At 61.5% G+C, this 22,514-nt stretch overlaps 1 protein-coding gene across 1 annotated transcript in view; it reads right to left on the reverse strand.

Annotated features, from left to right (window-relative positions):
- CROCC2 (ciliary rootlet coiled-coil, rootletin family member 2) overlaps positions 1-22,514 on the reverse strand; it is a 72,268-nt gene that overhangs the window by 48,425 nt on the left and 1,329 nt on the right. The window contains exons 2-7 of the mRNA XM_040450333.1: positions 10,548-10,698; positions 9,397-9,545; positions 7,149-7,255; positions 5,606-5,771; positions 1,520-1,624; positions 779-1,041 (exon numbers count right to left, since the gene is read on the reverse strand). Coding sequence (XP_040306267.1) covers positions 779-1,041; positions 1,520-1,624; positions 5,606-5,771; positions 7,149-7,255; positions 9,397-9,545; positions 10,548-10,698 — 941 coding nt within the window. The remainder of the gene's footprint in view (positions 1-778; positions 1,042-1,519; positions 1,625-5,605; positions 5,772-7,148; positions 7,256-9,396; positions 9,546-10,547; positions 10,699-22,514) is intronic.

A 22,514-nucleotide genomic window follows, 5' to 3' on the forward strand; every position in this document is an offset into this window, starting at 1 on the left:
TGGCCCCGGGGTCTCCCTTCCTGTGGCCCCGGGGTCTCCCTTCCTGTAGTCCTGGGGTGTTCCGCTCAGGCCCGGCAGAGCTGCCCCTGCAGGCTGAGCCGGGCCATCTGGCATCCCCGGGCCCTGCAATCATGCTCCTTTGGGGCTAGTTAGGGTTCGTTTCACTCAACTCACCCCCTGAGGGCGGGACAGCTTTCTTCCCCTCAGCCTGGCAGGTGTTTGTGGCCAAGGGAGCCCCAGACCCCTCGGTTCTGTGGAACTGTGCCCTGGGGCCGGTAGGTGAGGCCTCCCCAGGGAGCTGTCCCCCCATTTCCTGCTGAAGCTGCTCTCAAGAGATTTCTGAGCTGCAGACGTGGGTTCTGTGTCCAGAACCTTCTGTGCTTACTCACAGACTCCACCTCCACCTGCCTCAGTTTCTTAAATGGTCTATCTCAAACAGGCGTCCCCCCTTTGCAGGAAGGTGCTCTTAGGCCTGAAAGTTTCCCTTCTGGGAACAGCAGAGACATGCCCGCTGCAGTGTTCATGGAAGCCCTCCGATGTCGGGAGCTGTACCTTGGCCTCGGGGGGCTGGGTTAGGGTCGCGTGAGCCCAGTGACCTGGGGACCGTCCCTGGGCTGCCAGCAGGGTGGGAGAAGCAGGACGCTGGGTGCAGATCAGGAGGCAGAGCTGTGCACGGGCCACGGGCCTGAGTCTCAGAACCGGCAGCCGCCCGGGAGACAGGACAGGGCGGGGCGGCCCTTCTCCCGCCTCCGTCCACCCTCGGGCCCCCAGCACCCACCTGGCCTGGAGCGCCACCTTCTCTGCGTCCCAGCGGCTCTGCAGCTGCAGCGTCTCCCGCACCTGGTCCCGCAGCCGCTGCTCCAGGGCGCCCGCCGCACTGCTGGCCGCCAGCCGCAGCCTGGAGCCCAGGGCCAGGCAGGCCGTTTGCAGGCGCCCGGCTGTCCTGGCCATCTCCACGCGCATGTCGGTGAGAGCCCTGGGAGGCCAGAGCAGCACCCCCTGCTGAGCCTCGGGACCGTCCGGGGGGAGGGCAGGATCCGGTCACATCGGCCCGCCCTCTGCCACGGCAGCCCCCTCCCCGGCCATCCTCAGGAGAAGCCCCCGCCACCAGGTGTGCACTGTCCCCTCGTCACAGCCAGGGAGGGCGAGCAGGGGCCGGGCCGGGCCAGACCGGGCGGGCTGTCTGCCTCCATCAGGACGCCGGCCCTCTGACCCTCAGCCTCCCCCTGTGCGAATGGGGGTGCTGTCTTGTACCTCGAGGCTCCCAGGTCAGACCTGTGTGAGGTGCCGGAGGGATCCCAGGGCCCCTGAAGCTCCCCGCTTTGCGGCGGCCCCCCAGCTGGCCTGCCCCGCTGTCCTCTCTCCCCTGCACCCTTGTCCATCTTGGTCTGTCCCTTCTTGCTTCTCCCCCCGCCACCCGCCCCTCCTGCCTGTTCACCGCACCTGTGGGGCCAGTGCGAGGTCCAGACAGGTCCGGACGCCCCACCTCCCCCACCGCCCGGTGGACCCTATGGCGTTACCTCTCTGCGGTTGTGCGCAGCTCGGCCAGCTGTACGCGGAGTGCGGTGACCTGTCTCCACAGGAGGAGGAAGTCCTGGGACCCCCCCGAGCGTGTGCGCCGGATCTGCGAGCAAGAGGCCTGAGTCTGCTCAGGCGTGCGAGGCGAGTGCAGCCTGCAACCCCACCGGCCTCTCCACACCGCCTCTCCCGGATCCTCTGTGGGGAGCACACCCATATCACCTGTGGCTCTGCAGCCCCCTTTCCCAGGGGCTCGTCTTCCCAAAAGGTGCAGATCCCCTGCTCCAGGGGGCAGTGCTCACTCCCCCACCTCGCGGACCTGGGGAGGGGGCCGCATCCAGCTCCTGCCCCGACCTGGGACTCACCCAGCCTGGTCTCCCCGCCGGGGTGGGAGGTACTTGGCGACCCTCAGCAGCCACCCCACTCCCAGCATGAGGGGGGGGGTGCGGGGAGGCCAGGTTTCCCCCCTTCCTCCAGCACCAGGACAGCAGCTGTCACTCTAGGGAGTCCCCAACACGTCCAGGGACACAGAAGCCTCTACCACTCAGAGCGCATGGCGAGGCAGTGGGGAAGCCGCCCGCTAAGACGGGGCAGAGTGAATGGGGAGTAATGGCGGATCAGGAGGCTACAGCAGGACTGTGGGGCGGCGGGGGAAGAGGGGAGAGTGGAGGCGGGAACGGGACAGAGCCATGTGTGGCCAGTGGCACCAGCCTTTCAGAGAACTGAGCTGAAGCCCCGGCGTCCTGAGTCTCCATGCCACCTTCCCTGTCCCTGGTCCCTGGGCTGCGTCCTGAGTGCTGACTTCCGGGACCCCCAGAGGGCTCACCGCATGCCCAGTGCTTTCCTACACTCCTCTGTCCCCTGCCTGTCACAGCGCAGCCTGGCTGCTTCCTGACACAGAGTGACCTCACCTTTCCCAGCTCTCAAGACCCACACACTCTCCAACCTTCACAGAGCCTCTGCTGCAACCCCTGTCCTGACCCCACATCTGAGGTTCCCCCCCCCCACCCAAGCCCTGTATGCCTTCTGTAGGGAAAGCCCCTTCGTGCCCGGGGCCGGGGTCCTCTGTGCACTCGCACTGCACCTCCCAAACCCCATCGTGATCAGCAAAGAGCAGGGATCAGACATGCCTTGCAGTACCGGATGCCTGGACGGGCCTGTCCAATAACAGCGATTAGCTACATCAGCTTCCAGGCTTCACAGCTCCCTGAGTGCAGGCTGGGCTGGCCCACGTGGTAGGGAGCACTCGGGCAGGGACCCCTGACCCGCACGCTAGGGAGCACTGAGGCCAGAAACCGGCGAGGTCAGGAACTTGAGAGGAACATTGGCAGCCAGCCTCTTGCCAAACTGAGCAACTTGAACGTGCCTCCTTGACCACAGGGGCTCGGGATGCAGAGGAAAGCGTGGGGCCCATCCAGGGGTGGAGTGTGCCCACACTCGTGAGTGAGATCTCTCTGGAGGGTGTGCCGGAGCTGACTGAGCGGGACACACAGGTGCACACGTCCGCACTCACACGTGCTCACAGCCCTGCCCACAGGGCACTGTGAGAAGGCACAGGGGACACAGAATGTTTGTGTCCCCTGAAATCCTATGCGGAAACCTAATCCCCGGTGGGACTGTATTTGGAGGTGGGGCTTTCAGGCTCCACCCTCGTGATGGAGTTAGTGCCCTTATAAAAGGGCCCCAGAGCGCTCCCTCGCCCCCTCCACCGTGTGTGGTTACGGGGAGAAGGTGCTATCTCCGACCCCGGGAGCATCACACACTGAACAGTCTCCCACCTTGATCGTGGCCTTCCTGCTTCCAGAACCGTGAGAGAGAAACGTTAGCGTAACATAGCACCCCTCTCCAACCCCCGGTCTGTGGTGTTCTGTGACAGCAGCCTGAATGGTAAGACAGGAAGGAGAAAAATCTCCCCTCTGGATTTGGAGCCACACATCAGCCTTTATGCCACCTGAATCCCCATAACCTGGGCGGTTTAAAAAAAACTCAGGTTGAAAATCTGCTTCAATTCTAACAGGTCCAAAGACTGTTAGAGCCCCGGGTACTTGTCAGAAGTGAACGGAAATCCTTTCTGGAAGATGCCACATCCACTCTAGGTTTCGAAGAACTTTCACAAAGTTGCGAGAAAAATAAGCAGCTTTTGGTTTAAGAAAATTTTTTTTTTTTTTTAAATCACTAAAGACACAAGGAAACAGCACTAACCTTAAAGAACTTGGACGTCAGAACATCAGGCACAGCTTGGAACATAACTATTTAATTTGCATCAGCAAGTAAACCGGGAGCTTGACCATGAGTTAAGTGTAAGATATTTGGAAGAGAATCAACCAGAATCCTTAAAGATGAAAAACGGTATTTGGGATTTAAGCAAAGCAGGCAGGTTTAACAGAAATTGGAGGCTGAAGACAAAATTACTGACCAAGTAGGTATATCTGAAGAAATATCTAGAATATAAGCCAGGGTGACACAAAGAAAGCAGACACGAAGGTTCAGATGGCTGTGGGCGGAGCCACCAAGTCGGGGAGGAGAGAGCGTGAGCACAGGCAGGGCTCAGAGGGGGACGCGCTACTTTCCAAAAATAACAGAAGACACAGAACCCTGGTGAATCCGAAGCAGGATCAACAAAAAGCTGCACATAGACACACACAGGCTAGTAAAAACTGCAGAACAGCCAAGTCAAAGCGGGATCTTCCAGCAGCCAGGGGAGAGGACAGATTGCCTGTGCGAGGAGTCCAACGGAGTCACAGGCGCCTGGAGCTGAGTGCTGGGCGGCGGCGACCGAGGAGGAGACAGAGACAAAGGGTCTTTAAAGCACTGGGAGAAAACACCCGCTGACCAGCGGGACGTCCTTTCAAGGACGAGGAGGAGGGGGAGGTAAAGACCCTCGACAAACCCGACCTGAGACCCGGCATCCAGGGGCCTTGTTTCCACTCAGGGGTCACAAGCCCGCAGTGAGAGGAGGAGGGGCTGCCTCGAACACGCCCCCTGCCTCACGGCGGGGGCGGGGGGGGGGGTCCTCCCCTGTGATGTGATGATGGACATGGCCCTCTGGGTGACACACACCCTTGGTTCCGCCTGGGGCGGCCTGCCTGGCGCCCTCCCCTTCTGTGCAGCAGGGGGCACCCCCAGCCTCTGATGGCAACGGCAGCCACAGAGGGCTGGGCACAGGGGGCCCCCCCACCTGCTCCCCGGTGGGAGGTGCAGTGACCGGGAGGGGGCTTGCGGAGGGATGTCTCCGCAGGGTCGGCCTGAGGCCCAGGCCCACAGGGGCCATCTCGGCCTCCTTTCCCTGGAGGGGGCCGTTTTCCAGGCAGCGTCTGGGAGGAATCCTGCCAGCGGTGCCTGCAGAGGACAGGCGGAAGGCCGTGGGGACACCTGCGCCCCTTCAGGGATGGCTGCAGCTACAGAGGCCTGCCTTGCCCCCGGCCATGCCCCTTTCCAGGGCCCGGGTCCGGTGACACATCAGCGCATGAAGGCCTCTTTTCACTCGGCGCTCACCAGCCTATTGTGGGGAGACCTGGCGGGGGGGCACCATCTGTGTCAGGCATCTGCCCGGCCCCCGCCAGGGGTCTTGCCATTGGTGACCACCGGCTGAGGCTGTGCCTGGAGCACTGTGCCCTGAGCCCCCGGAAGGACTTAGGGATTCAGAAAACTGACAGGGGGGCAAGGTCACGGCAGGGGGCCCCGCTGGCCCTGGCCACGGGCTGGGAGCAATGGTGTGGCCCCCGCCCTTGCAGTCAGGACGCGGCAAGGGGTCGGGCCCACGGAGACCACCTCTCTCAAAAATGGGGCAGGACGTGGCCCTGTGACCTTGTTCTACTTTCCAAGTCTGTTCTTGGGGTCCTGCTCGCCTGTTCTCAAGGAAGGGTCTCCTTACCCTAGCGTCCCCCACAAAGTAGACTGCGGGGGCCCAGCCGAAGGCCGAACATGGTGCGGCAGGAGGTCAGCGGCCTTGCCCCCCGGGGGGGGGGGAGGGGAACCACAGTGGGAGCCAATTCACCCTGTCCTGGTCCCCACTGCCTACCCCCTACCGCCAGCCAAAGCACCGGATCAGGTGTCCCCTGCCGACGGGCAGGAGCGGGCAAAGCACCTGTGTCTCTGCCCGGCGCCGTGCCTCCCTCAGCTCCAGCTGGCCCCGAAGATGGAGTACGCCGTCCGTCGTCCTGGCCAGCTCCTCGGCCAGCCTGTCGTTGGCCTTCTTCATGTGCCCCAGCTGTTCCCGCAGAAGGGTGTTCACCTGGGAGAGCCCCGTGCTCCTGGACGGGCAGACACCACAGCAGCTCGGCCACGGCCCGGGGCTTCTAGAAAGGCTCCCTGAGACCCAGCCGACCCGGCTCAGGCCCGAAGGCCGCAACCGCTCCTAAGCAGCACTGGCCACCTGCAACCAGTCCCCGATGGCTCCCCCAACTGGGGCCAATTTCTGAGTGCCACCCTGGCCCCCTCCTCCTTCTCTGGGATGCCTGCTCTCCCTCCCCCGCAACACGACTCTCCTGGCCACGTCCACAACCGCACCGCCTCGGCCGTCTCCGTCCCTCGTGCCGAGGGGAGCCCTCAGACAGACTGCTCAGAGGGGCAGCGCTGGGAGCTGAGGGACGGGCCTGGGGGGAAGGGGCAGGGCAATGCAGAGAGGGAGTCAGGCACGCGCCCCCCCCCCCCCCCATCCCCTGAAGGCGGCAGCCCCCCTGTTACCGTGGAGGCCTTTCTCCACCGAAAGCAGCCGAGCTGGGTGGAGCCAGTATCCAAGAGCCAGCCCTCCCAGCCAGGCTTCGGGGCCACAGAAAAGACCTTCTCTGTTCCTCTTTGCAACTCAGGCATCACCCTCCTCCTGGGTTATTACCTCCCACCTCCGCCCCCGCCCCCGCCGCTGTTTTTGGAAAACTGGTTTTCCAAATGCTTCCCGGCACTTTCCTTCTTTTTCCAGAGTCCCCGAGGACAAAGCAAGTAACGGGAAGTAGTCCACACGTGTCCTAACCTCCCCCAGGTCTGGAGACGCAGCCGTGCTCGGGGGCTCAGCCCCGCTGGCTGCCGTCCCTGCAGCGCGGAGACATGTTCTCCCTTTCCAGGGACGGTGTCCTGGAGCCTGGGGGTTCGGGGGCCACCTCTGGAGGGCCGAGGTTACCCCTGGGGGTGCCGGGCCATGACCCATGCTTGCCAACAGTGAACGGATGAGCCCCTGAGCATGACGTCAGAGTGGCTTGGCACCTAAGGGGCCTGGGAGTCAGGGCCGGAGTGTGAAGAAGGGTGGGGTTGAGGGCGGCACCCCCAGGGACCCCAGGACTGGCTGTGCCAGCCACGGGCCACAGTCAGCTCAGGGGACCCGTCAGCAGTACTGGCCAGAGTGGCAGCCTCGGCAGGCGGCGGGGCTGAGAGGAGGCAGACGTGGGGGAGCAGGGCCGGGGGACCCTCAGACCCGGGGGGCCTGCACCCTACGCCCGAGGCCCACGGCGGGCTGGTCCTCTGCCCACCCTGCCCTGTCCACCCCAAGCCCGTGGCCAACTCCCACGGGCAAACTCGACCTGGAGTCACTCTGGGAAGAGACTGGCCAACAGCCCCAAGGCACAGCGGGGTCTGCCGCCTCTGGGGGTGATGGCCGAGTTCTCTGTGGCCCCGGCTGCCGCATCCACCCAGCTCACCTCTGCTCAGCGGCCTCCAAACGGCCCAGGGCCTCCTCCGGGTCCACGCTATGCTCCAGCTCCGACCTCCGCAGCCGAGCCTCGGTGGCCTCCAGACGGGCCTGTGGCTGGAGAGGGACCGTGACCCACCTCGCCAGGAGGCAGGGCGGCTGTGGCACCGAGCCCTCCCACAGGTGGCAGAGAGGGCTCCCCTCAGGCCCCAGCGGGGTTGGGGTCCAGGTACGGCTGGGTCTGCTGAAGCTCAGGCCCCCCCCCCCACACAGTTGGGTCCCGTGGGCCGGCGTTCACACCCTGACCATGTGCCCAGGGCCCGTGGCTGGCTGAAGAGGGGGCCTCGGGGCCCGGTTCATAACGGGCAGGCAGCATGGCTGAATTGCAGAGCAGGCCTGGGGTCGCCCCCCTAAGAGAGAGTGCGTGTGGGGTCCCGCCCCTCCAGCCGTGCCCACCGCCTGTGCTGGAATGTGTTCCCAGTGCCTCCTCCGGCCCGTGGCAGGGACCACGCCCACCCTGAGCGGCCTGGTGGGGAGGGGAGTCCTCTAAGCTGGACCAGGCCTGCCCAGAGTCTGCCTGCATCCTTCTTGGCTCCCTGCTGGAGCCTGAGCACACGGGGACCCTAGAGCTCCAAGGGGAACAGGAGGTGCTGGGGGCCGCCCCTAGACGTGCTGACCCGGAGCACACTGGGGGTGTCCGGGGAGGGGCCGTCGGGCCGAGCAGGCAGGCTGGTGGGGGGCCGAGCTACGGGAAGGCCGGGAGAGCCTGGAGGCCACCAGTAGGACGAGGGAGGGCGGGCCGGAGAGCCCAGCGGAGCCAAGAGGCCGGGGCAGGGGCTGTGGGGATGCCAGCTGGGATGGAGATGCCCACCAAGCAGTCTCACCGCCACCCTGACCCCCACCCCACCCCGCCATCTGCTTGGGGGTAACGCGGAGGGGGGCCTGGCCCCTGCTGGCGCCTGCCCAAGGGGAGGCTGAGATGCCCGCGGGAGCCTGACATGTCCGCCGAGCTGCGGGGTCTGGGAGTTCAGTTCTGACTCATGAGGCTTACTAATCTGTCCACAGGATTTCTGGCTTCTCTTCCCACCACTGGTTCCCAACATCTCCCCACCCTGTGCTAGGAAGGCCCCCCACCCCCACGACTGGGCCGAGGCCACAGACCGTCAGGGAGGGCAGGCGAGCTCACTGATGCACTCCTGGCCCTGACAGGGGTCGAGGGGGGCCCTCGTGGTTCTGCCCTGAGGGCCTTGCTAGGGGTGGGGGCAGCAGTGGGAGCAGGTGTTCAGTCCGGGGGCTGCGGATGCTGCCTATTTCTGGTAGCCCCGGGCATCCCGGAGGACACGAGGCCAGCCCAGGGCCCTTGGGCAGTTGGCACCGGTCACTGGTCGTGCTGGAGAAAGGGCGGGACCCTGGTTCAGGTCTCAGCTCCAACATTGGCAGCACGGCCCTGGGCAGCTCTGGCCTGCTCTGAGCCTCAGTTTCCACATCTGGAAAGTGGGGTCATCTATCCCGCCACGTAGGGCAAGGAGGACTCTGAAAACTGCAGGGAACGGGACAGAGCCATGTGTGGCCAGACATGCCAGGGGCTCTGAGCACCCCACACGGAGCATCCCTAGCCCAGTCCTGCCTCAGAAGCCGCAGACACCGGAAGGAGGGTCTGGCCTGGCAAGTTTCTTCACCTAGCCGCCACGGTTTCCCCGTCCACACAACAGGGGGCCCTCCCCACCTCCACACCTTATAACCAAATGGTCTCTTGCTGTGGCCGAAGGCATTGTGGATGCCCAGGGGGCCAAGGTGGAGGACCCAGGGGGTCACAGGTGTCCTCTGAGGTCTGTGCCGGCCTCGGCTGTCAGGAAAAGGTAGAGGTGGGGGGGGGGGGGGCGAGCCAATTCTCTAGAAGCTCTGTCTGAGCGTTGGGGCCAATTCGTCAGCAGACCCCAAAGGTGAGGTGCCGGGGCTGAGGGCTCGGGACTGACCAGGCTGCCCCCACAAATCTCCCAGGTGGCCAGGGCACGAGTCAATGTCCTCAGCCGGGCTGTGAGATCTAGGGGGGACTTTCGGGGGCAGCGGGGCCTGGACGCCCCTCCTATCCTCGCCCTCCCGCCTCCAGCCTGTTTTTCCGTCTGCCGTTTGTGTCCATGGCCGACGAACTGTCCTTCTGTGTCCCGAGACTGTGTCCCACCAGTCTGGCCGCCAGTCCCAACAGGTGACCGCCTCACCACAGGCCAGTCTGCCACCTCCGTCTGCCACGCACTTACCCGCGCACTGACCGCGTGGTACCTGCCGGCCAGTTCGTCCTGCTCTGCGTCTGCCTGGGCCAGCAGCTCCCCCAGCCTGGACAGCTCCTCCTGCAGACGCTCGTTCTCCTCCTGCACCCCTGCTGACACGGCCGGCGGCTCCTGCAGCCCTGCGCAGGTGTGGCCCCAGGTTCAGCCAGGGGGGCCGGACCGGGGCCCCCCACCTGCTCAGCCACGGCGCACTGTCTCCACGGTGGGGCTGTGGGCCGGCCACTGGGCTCTCACTGCTGGCCTGCCCCCATCTTCCAGCAGGGGTCCCAGTTCTGACCCGGGACACCCCGGTGTGGGGGACGTGGACTTCATGCTCGAGGCCTCCCTCCCTCTCCTGTTGGTGGGCGTGCTACTGACCTCCTACCTTTGACCCCAGTACAGCCCCAAACCAATTAAAGCGAGGGTGTGGGCGAGGCCTGCACAGCGGGTCCCCCCACGCCCTGTGAAGCAGTGAGAACTGCTGATCTGGGGTAACCGGATCTCATCCGAGTAGGAAGTTGCTTTTCTAAGTGCACAGTGGAGTTCCCTTTTCCTTAACATATACCCGGTGAACCACTGGTTCCCTCGGGGGGCGGGACAGACCCTCACTATGGCGAGGGGTCTTGGGACCCACACATGAGGGAGTCACAAGCACTAGCTGGGGCCAAGTGGCCTGGCCAGTTGGGCGGCCGTGACACGGGGACCCAGCCTGGAGCCAGTTCCTGCAAAGCGCTGGCCCTAGGGGGCCCTCGGGCTGGGTGAGCAGAGGTCGGGGGCAGGGCTGCTCAGCACCTGCGCCTCCCGAGTGTCAGCCTTCAGGATTTTCACTCATCTAATGAAGAACAAATACGGACGAAGTCCAGACTGGCGGTGGCGAATGTGCCACAAACACAAATGCAGCACCGGACAGTCCTTGCGGGCTGGCCGCAAAACACACGGTGGGCGTGGACACACGACCCCCGTGGCTGACCCCGTGGGAGGGTGTGGCTCCGTGCCCCATCGCACTGGAAGATGATGACAGGCCGGGGGGGGGGGGCAGCTGAGCGGGGGCTCGGTACACCGAGCCAGCCTCCAGCTCAGGGCTCTGTGGCTCCCCCGGTGCCCACCCCACCCCCACCGTCACCCCTACTGCCTCCCGTCACCTTGGTGTGGTTCGTCCCTCAGGCTGCCAGCTACGATCTCACGGATTCGGGCGGGCACAGGGGTGGGCAAAGCCGGCCAGCCTTCCCCACGCACGGTCAGTGCCCGGTCTTCTCTGCTGGCCATGGGACTCAAGACGGTGTCCTCCAGCCTCTGAAAAACAGCCGTCCAGAGAGACACCGGGGGCTGGCAGTTTCCTGGACAGCCGCCAAATAGCCCCACGCGCCCAGCGGAGTTAGTGGGGGGCTACCGCAGAGCTCCCCCAGGGCGGCAGCAAAGTGCCCCGGACAGGCCTGGGTGAGGCTGTCATCCAGAGCACACGCCCTGGTTTCTCTACCTGTAAGGTGGGAGGGCACCTGCCTGTCCTGCTAGTGCCCTGAGCACCGGTGACCAGGACAGCACCTGGCCTCGGTGGCCACTGTGCGCTGCCCTCTGGCCCTGCTCCCCCTCTGTGAGGGCAGGGCTGGGTGTCCCCAGTGGGCCTCTGCAGGGCGCTGGCAGGCAGGCACCCTTGCTCTGCCCACGGGACACAACGACCCACCCAGCTGCCCACACAGTCTCCACCTTCACGGCCTGGGTTGCTGGGAGGACTGGTAAGGACCTGAGACCACCCACCTGCCTCCCTTCAGGGCATGGCCAGCTGCCTGGGGCTTCACCCTGCCCACCGGGAAGGGCGCAGGTGGGCCCTGGGAGAGGGCAGGGTGGGCCGTGGGAGGGTAGCGAGGACGGCCTTCCCCCCTGGCCAGTCCAGAGCCTCTGACTGCCGTGGGAGAGGTCTGAAGAGGCCTGGCAGCGGGCAGGAAATCCCAGGGTCCTGGATGCCCAGAGGCTGGTGTTGGGAGGTCTTGGGCTCTGAGCTGGCACACTGCCTCGGCCCTGGGGATTCGTTGCATCGTGAGGTGGGCAGAGCCGGGGGAGGGCCTGGGGGTGCCCTTCTTGCCATGTCTAATTGTGGCACCGCCCATGGGAAGGATGTTCAGGGGCCTGTGAAACAGCACTTCACTGTGGACATGAGAGGCCTTGATGTGACAAGGTCACCGGATGCTTCCCAGGAGTTCTGGAGACAGATGTCTGCTCCCCACGACTCTCCAGGGCTGCCAACCAGGTCCTCCTATCACTCCCTGCCCCATTCCCAGGCCTCTCGAACTCATCACCGTGTGCCCAGACTCATCCTTCCTCCAGCTTCCCAGGACCCCTGCTCCTGGCCCCATGACTCCCCGGCTCTCCCTCCCAGCCCGGGGTCCTGGTGAATGACCACCGAGCAGCCTCCTTCCGCCTGTCCCCTCCCTCCTCTGAGCTCCCCCCCAGCTCTCCCTGAAGACCTTCTCCAGGTTCAGACTTGTCTACCTGGCTCTGAACCTCAGGGCCCGGCTGGAGGGCTTCCTGGGTGCACCCCTGACCTGCCCAGCCCGCCGCCCTGGCACATTCCCCCCCCCCCCCCCACAACCCCCACGTTCCTTCTTCCTGAGATCAGAGTCTGGTCTCTTCTGCACACACGACCTCAAATTCTCCCCAGACACGAGGCCTCTTCAATCAGGACCAGGTCGCCAAGAGTCACCCCAAGACCCGGGCTCCGGAGTGACACCTGGTAAGTCCCCGCTCTGATCCCCAACAGCGGCCCAGTTGCGGGGCAGCCACTGAGCAAATGCCGGGGACTGACCTCCATGCCCTCTGGCGGGAGTGAGGGCCCCACTTCTGGTTCACCCGGGGCCCATTCTTCAGGCTGGAGCCTTACTTCTCAGGGGTGTTTGAATCTGAGTCAGCTGGGGGGTCTTGGGGAGGCCCCCTTACCCACCATTGCCCCCAGATGACCCCCTCCAGTGTTGCTCTGGGTGGGAGGTGAGAAGCCTGCCTTGGGGCAGGGGACGATGTGCCTGCTTCCCGTTCCGGGCCAAGCAAGGAAAGGGTGCCAAGACCATCAACGGCCCCTCCTGTCCTCCTGGGAGGAAAGGCGGCCGAAAGGGCTCAGCCGTTGTCTGCCCTGAAGCCTTTATTTGCACGCGGGGAAACTGAGGCTCAGCGGGGTAGCGAGACCCGCCCCCGGCCCCCGCCCCCCCCCCCCCCCCTCCGCTGCAAGGAGCATGAACTCCAGGAAGCTCTCCCTCCGAGGCCAGGAACGACTCTGCCCCTTCGCCCTCCCCCGCCCTCCCCCGCTCCCTCGGGCATCCGAGGCGCCACCCGCTAACGGGAAGGCAGCAGCGAGGCATAAACTTGACTCATTCCTAACATTCACAGAGGGTCACTTATTAGCCGAGACGTCCCGAGAGGCGCTGGGGGCGTAATGGGTTCCAGCTGTGGCCGGGTGCCGGCGATGGGCCGAGGCCCAGCTGGAGCGGAGGGGGCGCGGCGGGGGGCGCGTGGAGGGGAGGGGCCGTGGGGAGGGGGGGCAGCCCCGCCCCGCCCCGCCCCCGTGGAAACCTAGGGAGGGAAAGGGGCAGGCCCAGCAGGGGGAAGGGAAGGGGAGGAGGCAGGGAGGGGGCGGGCGCGGCAGGGGGAGGGGAAGGGGAGGGGGCGGGGCCGGGAGGAGAGGCCTGGTCTCCAGCCCGGGTGCTTCTCGGGGCCTCGGGACGCGCGGGCTGGACACCGGCGCCCGCTGCCCGTTCCCGACCGGCCTGAGTCTGGCCCGGAGAGGTCCTCCCTTCCCGCCGCAAGACCTTCCCGTCTGCAGCCCCTGGCCGCCACCTGCGGCCCTGCAGGTCCCCGCGGGTGGCCTCCTCTGCGGGCCGGAGGGGCCCTCCTTCCTGGCCGGCCATTTGTGGCAGGGCCCTGGGGTGGGGGTGGGGGTGGACGTCCGCGTGTCCGGCCAGTGCACAGGGAGACTTCCAGAAGCCTGCCTCCCACCCCGGGACTCTCAGCCCGTCGGAGGGCTGGACACTGGTTAACAGAAGACCTCAGACTTGTAGTTGAACCCAGCCGTGTCCTTTCCTCCTGCCCCCAGTGTCCTGCTCTGCTCAACCTTGGCTAAGGGCCGCTGCAAGTTCACAGCCCCTGCGTGGCACCGCCCATGGGAGCAGATCTCGGCCCTAAGGTGGGCAGTCACCGCTTCATCACTGTCACCCTCCCCGTTGTGGCTGTGTGGACGGGGCAACCGTGGGCTCACCTATCTACCCCCACCCTTGGATCAGAGCAGGACTCCCCGTTAGGAGAATGGGTCCCTGTTCCCCCACAGCCGGTGCACCGCATGACCCTGGGCGTCAACGGCCTCAGGTCCTCATCTGGGAAATGGGAGGGGGCATCCCAGAGCCCTGGAGGGCTACAATTCTGTGAGGGTGGGGTGTGGAGTCTGTGGGTCAGGAGGAGGCTGGGGAGGGCAGAGGGTGTTGTAGGTCAGAAATGGAAATCAACAGCAATTTCATCACTTCCTCTTGCTGGTGACCAGCATCAGAAAGTCCCCGAGTGGCTCCCTCTGAACGTCCAGGCTGCTAGGGGGCATGGGCAGACAGACAGCCTGTCACCCAGGGGGAGGGAAGGAAGGATTCGCAAGAGGAACCCGGCGTCTTCCAGATGGAAGAAGATGAGGCTCCCCCAGACCCAAGTCAGGGAGACCCTTGGATGGACCAGGGTGGGTTCAACGAGCCCAGTGGCACCAGAAGCGCGGATTGACGTCACCCTGGGAGAGACAGCGTCCAGTGGAAGCGCCCAACTCAACCGGGTCTCAGGCCGCAGCCTCCCGGGGCAGGAGCAGGCCGAGTGACCAGCTGGAGTGCAGGAGGCGGCCAGGCCCCTGTGCGCGGTGGACTGGCCAGCCCCGGGGTCTGGCAGCCGAGCTCCCACAGTGCCGCCGTGTGGCCGCCGGGGGCTCTGCAGGAGGCTGGGCTGCAGGGGAGGGGAAGGGTGCAGGGCCGGGCACCCACCCGCGGAGAGGTAAGTGACAGTGGTGAGCCCGCACCAGTGAGGCGGGGCTGGGCGGTCACCGCTGAGGATTTCCTAGCAGACGTGTGTGCGCCCCTGACCGTGCCCTGAGAGGCCGGCGTCTCGCCTCCACCACGTGAGGAAGCTGGGGGCCCACTCAAGGTCATTCACGCTCAGGCCCTGAGCCCGTGGGTCCCAGCACCTTCCCAACGCCCGCGCGGCCCCAAGCCTCTCCGCACCGGGCACTCCCACAGGCCTTCCTGCATCCGTAGGTGGCGGGCGCTGGCCCTCGCCAGGAGCGGGCACAGCTTGAAGAACACGTCTGAGGACAGAGCCTGCAGCCAAGTCCAGCTACCGGACGTCTGCTTGCCATGTTTCCGTGGCTTGGCCTGCTGCGGGGGGAGCCCTGGCCAGGGCGCTGGCCTGCCAGGCTCCATTTCCGTAGGAAAAAGAGCTTCTCTGTGTCTGGGCTAACACCTGGCCCCTGCCGTGCTGTGTCTTAACCCCGCTCGGTTCAGATGTCTGTGCGTCTGAGCCCTCTAGGGCCCCGGGCGTCACCCCAGAGCAGGGGCATGCTTCCTATGGCTGGCACTTTGGTCCTCAACTCATAGTAAGTGGGAGGTCCAGGCCAGGCGTTGAACGAGGCATTTGAGAGTGAGGGGCAGGACCTATCATTCCTCTCCATGCCCTCCCCCCCCCCCCCGAGCCCCCAGTGCGATCAATGCTTCACATCAACCAGACACAGGGCAGTACAGGAATGACTGAAAGCCCAGCCCAAGGTATGAATCACTAAGGACAAAATGACTCATATCAAAGAGCTCTGGGAAGGGCAAGGAGCCTGTTGATGTTATGGTTCCTGTGCCCCCCGTGCCCACACCGACTTCTGGAGGGGGTGGCAGGTGAGCTGGACCTTGGGGAATAAGTAAGAGTCCAACAGCCAGAGGGAGCTCGGGTCACGTGTCCTGGCGGAGGGAAGGGCACAGGCAGAGGCAGTGGGGTGGCTTCTCAGAGTCTGTGAGGGGCTGGGGAACAAGGCAGGAGAGGAAGCCACAAAGGCCTTGAATGCCCCCTTGAGGGATGGGGAGCCACGGTCCCCCTGACCCCTAGGGTGGCGGTGGGGAAAGCGGTGTTTCTGAATGAGGACCTGTGGCCCATCTGACTGGCCCAGCTGGCTGATCTGACCAGGTCTGCTGTGGCCTTGGCTGTGTCAGGGCGAACGGATGGACGATTTGGAGACGGGCCGGTGCCGCTGTCCCTGGTCTGCTTGGGGACAGCACAGGGCTCGGCTCCTGGTAAGTGACTGGCCTTGCCACACCATGGCGCTCTGGAACCGTCCCAGCTCCTGACCTGTGGGTGGGCCCTCTCAGGTTCTGGGGAGCCCCAGAGACCGTCTGTCTCACCGCATTATACAGCTGAGGACACTGAGGCACAGGCAACCGATGACTGAGCCGGCACCAGAACTAGGACACCACACTGCCCTCCCTCTGCTCAGAGGCTGTGGCCCGACTCCTTCGCTGTGCCCACCTCGCTTCCTGGACCTCCCGACAGCACCTTCCCTCCACCGCGCCCCCTCCACTCTTTGATGGGGGAGATTCTGCCACAAGTGTTTCCCGTGCCCTGGGGGGTTCCCGGGGCCCCACAAAGCCTGTGGGTGGAGAAACTATCTTCAACAAGTTAAAATCCAGGGGTGCGGAGTTTGCCCTTCCGGGAAGGACGCATGGGTGCCGCCAGCCAGCACTCCCTCTTTGTGGCAACTGGCCACAGTGGGGCATCAGTGGGTGAGGCAAGCAACCAGGGAGGTCAGGGAGGTGGGCTGAGGTTGGGGGGAGGTGAGAACCCTGGGGGTGGGCTGTGGTCCTCCTGGGCTGGGGGCAGGGCTGTCTCAGGGGGAAGAGGAGCTGACAGAGCTCTCTGTGGCTTTGTGGGCTGGAGATCTGAGGAGCCTTGGACACAGGGCCTCTCCCGCTGTTCCCATATACACAGCGACAGTAGCATCCCGGCGCGTCGAGTATCTGCAGGTAAACGTAATAACGAAACGTGTGCGAGACCTTTTCATCGAGAACTACACTGAGCAAAATTGGAAAAGAAAACTCAGGGGCGCCTGGGTGGCTCAGTCGGTTAAGCATCCGACTTCGGCTCAGGTCATGATCTTGTGGTTCATGAGTTCAAGCCCCGCGTCGGGCACTGTGCTGACAGCTCGGAGCCTGGAGCCTGCTTGGGAATCTGTGACTCCCCCTCTCTCTCTGTCCCCTCCCCAGCTCATGCTCTGTCTCGGTCTCTCAAAAAATAAGTAAACGTTAAAAAAAATTAAAAGAAGAAAAAGAAAGAAAACTTAAACGAAGAAATGGGTGGTGTTCATTTACTGGAAGCCTCAAGATTGTAAAGAGGTCAGTTCTCGTCCAATTAATGTGTAGGTTCAGTGGAATCCCCGTCCGGTCCCAGCAGAGTTTTCATCGTGTAGAAACTGACACACTGATTCTAAAATCCACTTGGAAACGAAGAGTCAGAAGTACGAAGGCAGCCGGGGAGAACGAAACTAGAGAGAGGGTATGTGCCCCCGGAATGAAGACACGTGACAAACCCACGGTGACTCTGACAGTGTGGTGCTGGAATAAGGACAAACTGACCGGTGGAAGAGGTCATGAACTCTGAAAGCGTGTCCATACATCCACGCACACGCACGGACACGCACCCACAGCTCGTTTGCGACGAAGATGACGCAGGCTGTGCAGGGGGAGATGGTGCGCTTTTCCATAATGGGGGTGGGGGAGGCCCCCGCGTGTTCACGTGGAAGGAAACGTGCACCGATCTCCAGCTCACACGTACGCAAAGATGGGTTCCAAAGATCGATTGAAGGTTTCAGTCTGAAGGTATAAGAAAAAAGCTTTGAAAAGAAAGCCCAGAAGGACATCTTTGTGACTTCGGAGGAGGCAAAGTGTGTTTCTTAAACAGCACACAAGAAGCACTAACACGGAAGAGAAAAAATTGGTAAATTGTGCTATATCGAAATTATGATCTTCTGCTCATTAGAAGATGCCATTACAAGAGTGAAAAGGAGATATTTGCGCTGAATGTATTCCATAGAGACTCATTTTCAGATTACACAAGCAAATTCCCATCAACTATTAAAAGCGGGGCACCTGGGTGGCTCAGTCGGTTAAAAGTCCGGCTCTTCGTTTGGGCTCAGGTCACGATCCCAGGGTCGTGGGATCGAGCCCCACCTTGGGGTCCATGCTGAGTGTGCAGCCTGCCTAGTATTCTCTCTCTCCCTCCCTCTGCCCCTCTCCCCCCTCTCGTGCTCGCTCTTTCTCAATGATTAATAGTAATGAAATTATTTTAATACTAATTATTTTAATGATAATTATCTCTTTAATAATTAAAAGGTTTTCTTAATAATAACTTAAAGAGAGGGTACCTCAACGGAAAAATGGGCAAGCTTTTAGAGCACACACCTCACAAAAGAAGCTATCGAAGGGGTCCCTAGATATACAGAAATGTACTTAGCTTCACTAGTTGCCAGGTAAACGATGAGTAGAAGCTTCACTAGTTACCAGGTAAACGATGAGTAGAAGCTTCACTAGTTACCAGGTAAACGATGAGTAAAAGCACAATGCAGTGGCACTGTACCTTCACCGTAACAGCTAAATAGGAAACTGACAAGAGTGCCGGGCGTGGGCAAGGACGTACGGCGACTAGCCCCTCCCATGTTATAAATTGGTGCGACCTCTTTGGAGTCATTCGGCGGTATCCACTAAAGCTGACCACGTGCAAACCCGTGACCTCGCATTTCCACGGATGGAAATGTATACACAGGGCCCCGAAGATACGTGCCAGAATGTTCGCGGCAGTGCCGCTCTTACTAGGCCAAAGTGGAAACTACTCAAATGGCCGTTGAGAATAGAATGGAAGAAAAGCGCGGTATATTCACACCATGCGATCCTATAGAGCAAAAGAAGGAGCAAGCTATAACCGCGTGCTGCATTCTGGGTGAAGATATGGTGGTGCACAGAGTGTGCTTGTGCACAAGCACACACACCCACACACGCGGTTCCATCTGTATAAAGAGGCGAGACTAAGCTGTGTCGGTGGGGGGACTTCTGAGCCCAGCGGAGGGCTCAGTCAAGCCGCACGCTTAGAACGGACGCCCGCACGTTTCTGTATGCACGCAATTGCTCGTCCCAAGGGGAAAAACAAATCCTGTGATGTTTTTCCTCTCAAAGGCCAGTTCCTAGAATATGGGATCTACTGTCTTCCCCACCCTTTGTGGGCAATGTCCTTCCAGCCATTCTCCAATCTGCCACCTATCCACCCACGGCCACACACCCACCAGCCTCATAACAGTCCCTCCACCCACCGACCCACGTATCCTTCTATTTGTCCGTCCTCTAATCCACAGTTCAGCGAGCTGTAGCTCGTAGGCCAAATGTGGCCCGCCGCTTGTTCGTAAATAAAGTTTTGTTGGAGAATAATCTATTCGTTTCCATATTGTCTGTGGCTGCCTGCGTGCTCCAATAACAGAGCTGAGGAGTTGCTACAGAAACTTTATGGTTTGCAAAGCCTGAAATATTAATTATCTGGCCCTTTGGAGAAAAGAGTTGGCCAACTATCCACTCGTCCCGTCATATCCCACCCGATCCCACCCCATCCCCCCATCGACTCTTACCCCGTCCCCTCCCGCCCCCTCCCACCCTTCCCCCACCCATCCCACCCCCTCCCGTCCTCACCCCATCCCATCTCACCCCTGCCCAGCCCATCCCCCCATCTTCTCACACGTACCTAACACACTGCTCCAGCAATCCTTCCTTCTCTCTTATGTATCAGTGGTTTTTTCCCTCTCTATCAGACCATTCTTACCGATACAAACTGTTTTAATCGACACCTCTCTGTAAGAAAACTGTTGCTTCTACGTGCCCCTTGCAATCAAGATCATCCACGACCTCCGTGTTGCTAAACCCAGCGGTCCATGGTCTCCGTGTTCCTTGATCTGTCGGCAACATGTGGGTCACCGTGTCCTCCCTGAAACGCTTCTCCTGACATCACTCCTCCCAGTTGTTCTCGCCTCATTGGCCGTCCGTCTTGGTCTCCTTAGCTGGTTCCTTCTTGCCCCCCTGGCCTTTCAGTGTGGGGTGCTCCAACTCCTTTTCTGTGTACGCTCACCGGTTACCCGCATGCCAACAACTCTGAATGTCCATTTCCAGCATGGAGCCCTCCCCCGAGGCCACTGAGCTCCCACTATCTCTGCTTGGATGCCGAGAGGCTTCTCCACGCTAAGACGTTCAAAACAATACCTCTGCGCACAATGTAGTCAAAGGAGGTGCAGAAAAGAATTTGAAAATCTCTACATATTTGGGAATCAGGGTATTTCCACCTCTAGATAAGCCATGGATAGCATAAGAAATTGCAATGGAGGGGCGCCTGAGTGGCTCAGTCGGTTAAGCGTCCGACTTCAGCCCGGGTCATGATCTCGCGGTCCATGAGTTCGAGCCCCGCGTCGGGCTCTGGGCTGATGGCTCAGAGCCTGGAGCCTGCTTCTGATTCTGTGTCTCCCTCTCTCTCTGCCCCTCCCCCGTTCATGCTCTGTCTCCCTCTGTCTCAAAAATAAATAAACGTTAAAAAAAAATTAAAAAAAAAAAAAAGAAATTGCAATGGAAATTAGGAAACAGCTTGAACTGGATAACAGTGAAAACTATTATACCAAAATTTATGGGATGCCGCTAACACATTGTTTAGAATGAAAAGCATCCTTTAAAAAAAAGCAGAAAAAGAAAGTGGGAACGTGAGGGGCACCTGGGTGGCTCAGTCGGTTAAGTGTCCGACTTTCGCTCAGGTCGTGGCCTCGTGGTTCACGAGTTCGAGCCCCGCGTCGGGCTCTGCGTCGGCAGCTGGGAGCCTGGAGCCTGCTTTAGATTCTGCGTCTCCCCCTCTCTCTGTCCCTCCCCTGCTGGTGCTCTATCTCTTGAAAATAAATAAAACGTTAAAAAAAATGCAAGTGGGAATGTGAAATGGTGCAGCCGCTGTGGAGAATAGCACGGTGTTTCCTCCCGTTAAACAGGGAGTCACATGTGGCCCAGCAGCAACTCCTCTGAGCGCATCTCCACAAGAAGGGACGGCGGGCACCGAAACAGGTGCGCACGTCAGTCTTCAGGGCAGCGCATTCACGGCTGCCCAAAGGTGGAGACAACCTGACTGTCCACGAACCTAGGAATAGATAAACACCACGTGGTCCGTCCGCACAGCAGACGGTGACTCCGCCTTAAAAGGCAAGGCCGTTCTGACACCGGCTTCAACACGGCCGAACCCGGAGGACGTTGTGCGTGAAACAGACCCGCACAGAGGGAGGGGTGCCGTAGGACTCCACTTCTGTGAGGGCCCAAGAATGGCCCAAGTCACGGAGGCAGAGACTGGAAGGGTGGGCGTCGGGGGCACGGGCAGGGCTTGGGGGGTCAGTGTTTCCGGGGACAGAGGTTCAGTTTGAGAAGCTGAGAAAGTTCTGGAGGTGGCGCTTGCACAGCAGGGTGAATGTGCTCGGTGCCACTGAACTGCACACTTGAACATGGTTAAAATGGTAAACTTCATGTGTATATATGTGTGTATCTATTTTAACGCGTTTGTTTTAAAAGTTAAAAAAAAAACTCAACAGAAGGCTGCCAATCCATGGGCTAAGTACACATCTCAAACAGCGAGCTGAGCAACAAACCCAAAGAGCTGGAAGGCAAAGGAACAGCAGATGTCGACGTTGGCGAAACAGACAAAAGTGGCCTAAGAGGGATCGACAGGTGGCTGGGATCAGGAAAGGAGAAGAGGAACACTTGAGGGTGGCCCGTCCGGACCTCCCGGGTGTCACACACGAAGCCCTGGCCTCAAACCCTCAACGTCGGGGCCGGCGGCCGCCCCGCTTCACGTCCTCAGGCATCAAAATGGCAGCGAGAAGATATCGCAACGACTTTTGTCAGTGAGTTTGGAAGTCTGGGTACCGCAGACAAATTCCTGGAAAACCACCATTGATCGAAACCTAAACTGGGGCATTCACTTCCGAGTGCCCCCCCTCTGCAAAGAGAGCTTCCATACTGTTCTTCCTTTCTGATCCTGTCATCTAATAAAGTTTTGCCTGCTGCTCAAAAAAGAAAACAACACAGCACAACGACGCAATGCAACGCAACGCAACGCAACGCAATCCTGAACCCAGACGGCACAGGGTCTGGCCAATCTGGTAGCTCTTCAGGGGACTGAGTCTAGGATCACAGCCCTCTGACCCACCACCCAGGCTCTCCCCCCCCTGGGGGCCCAGCTCTGAGCGGGAGGGCAGGGGCGGGCTGCTCTGGGATGCTCTGCAGAGGCTGCAGGGGGTGTGGGGAGCACATTCAGGCCTGGGGGGCCCCCACCCCCCAGCCACACCTTGCCCAGGGCCCTCAGTTTCCCTGTCTGCAGCCAGGGGCTGGAGGATCCTTCTGGCCTGCCTCCCCGTCTGGACAGCCCTATCTGGACGTCTCTTGGCGCCCGCCTGCCTGCTCACCCCCAGGGCAGTGGCACCAAGATCTCCATCACCACGATGCAAATAACAGGTGTTGGCTGGGCGGGCAGAGCGGACCTTGGCTGGGCCTCCTTGTGGCTCTCAGAAGACAGTTTCCCGCAGGGGTTTGGGGGCAGCCGTGTCTGCCAAGCACCTGTGCCCGCTGCCAGACAATGGCACCAGCCTGCGTCTCTCCCTCGAACTGCCTGTAACCATAGCGACGTGCTTCAACCCTCAGGCCTCCGTTTTCCTGGAATCCAAAGGGGGTGATAGAATCCTCCCAGGCTGATAGGGGGGATCCTATGGGGTGCCTGGATGAACGGGTCTTGAGAACTGTGGTGTGCAAGCCTTTCCTTCCTGCCTCTATCCTTCTCTCCATCCAGGGAACTGAGACCCTTTGGGAGCTGGACAGAGACAGTCACCCACCCAGGGCCACCTTGTTTTGTGTGGTTGGCATCACCTGATTCACTCTCCTGCCGCATCCTGACCTGTCCTGTGTGGGCACCCGTGTGTGCGCGTGTGCGCGTGGGCGTGGGTGTAAGGTGCCTCCATCGTGGTATTTAATCACCTGGCACCAACTGTGGGTGATTACTCTTCTCCGGCGACC

The sequence above is a fragment of the Herpailurus yagouaroundi genome, unplaced genomic scaffold (genome assembly GCF_014898765.1).
Source record: "Herpailurus yagouaroundi ecotype Mexico unplaced genomic scaffold, PumYag 202, whole genome shotgun sequence".
Classification (NCBI taxonomy): Eukaryota; Metazoa; Chordata; class Mammalia; order Carnivora; family Felidae; genus Herpailurus; species Herpailurus yagouaroundi.